Consider the following 582-nt stretch of genomic DNA (forward strand, 5'->3'; position numbering starts at 1 on the left):
TTGTTTGCATGGACATGCCAGTCACCTCTAAGCAAAGAGGACACCATGACCCTCATCGGTCACTTGGAGACGGTGACAGCCGAAGCTGATGGCTCATTGGATAGCGTTAACCTTGCTTTAGTCATGGCGTTGCTTTATTGCCTAGATGTTAGTTTTCTGGAGCAAGGAACAGAGGATAGAGAAGGTATTCATGCTTTATTGTGACCATCTTTGGTAGCTATAAATGCTTTATAATGATCCACACTCATATAAGTATGATTAATAGAAAATATAGGTTGTTTATTTCCTAGTAGAGTAGGAAATACTATGTTTTCACAAACCCGTTTTTTGTGTGTTCATTAGACTTGCTCCAGGCCTTGCCTCTACTGACGGAGAAGCAGTATGTGGCAGCGGTGCACAGTCGGTTGGTGGAGGGTCAGGCCTGGAAGCTTCCTGGACTGCAGGCAGGGGTGCAGCTGGCCTGGGCTCTGTCTCTGAGAGCCGTGTCACAGCTTCCGCAGGGTGCAGGTATCACGCCTTTCATAGCTCAGGCTATTGTTAATTTCAAAATCAATTTTACTTTAGCTCTCATGATACGTCATA

General features: G+C 45.4%; 1 protein-coding gene across 1 annotated transcript in view; it reads left to right on the top strand.

The window, feature by feature from the left end:
* Positions 1-3: 3 nt before the first annotated feature.
* LOC107559796 (nuclear pore complex protein Nup205-like) overlaps positions 4-582 on the top strand; it is a gene marked incomplete at its 5' end in the record, with an annotated part of 16,836 nt that continues 16,257 nt past the window's right edge. Inside the window, 2 exons of the mRNA XM_016243760.1 lie at positions 4-184; positions 343-536. Of these exons, the coding sequence (XP_016099246.1) occupies positions 4-184; positions 343-536 (375 nt within the window). The remainder of the gene's footprint in view (positions 185-342; positions 537-582) is intronic.

The sequence above is a fragment of the Sinocyclocheilus grahami genome, unplaced genomic scaffold (assembly GCF_001515645.1).
Source record: "Sinocyclocheilus grahami isolate Dianchi unplaced genomic scaffold, SAMN03320097.WGS_v1.1 scaffold22.1, whole genome shotgun sequence".
NCBI lineage: Eukaryota > Metazoa > Chordata > Actinopteri > Cypriniformes > Cyprinidae > Sinocyclocheilus > Sinocyclocheilus grahami.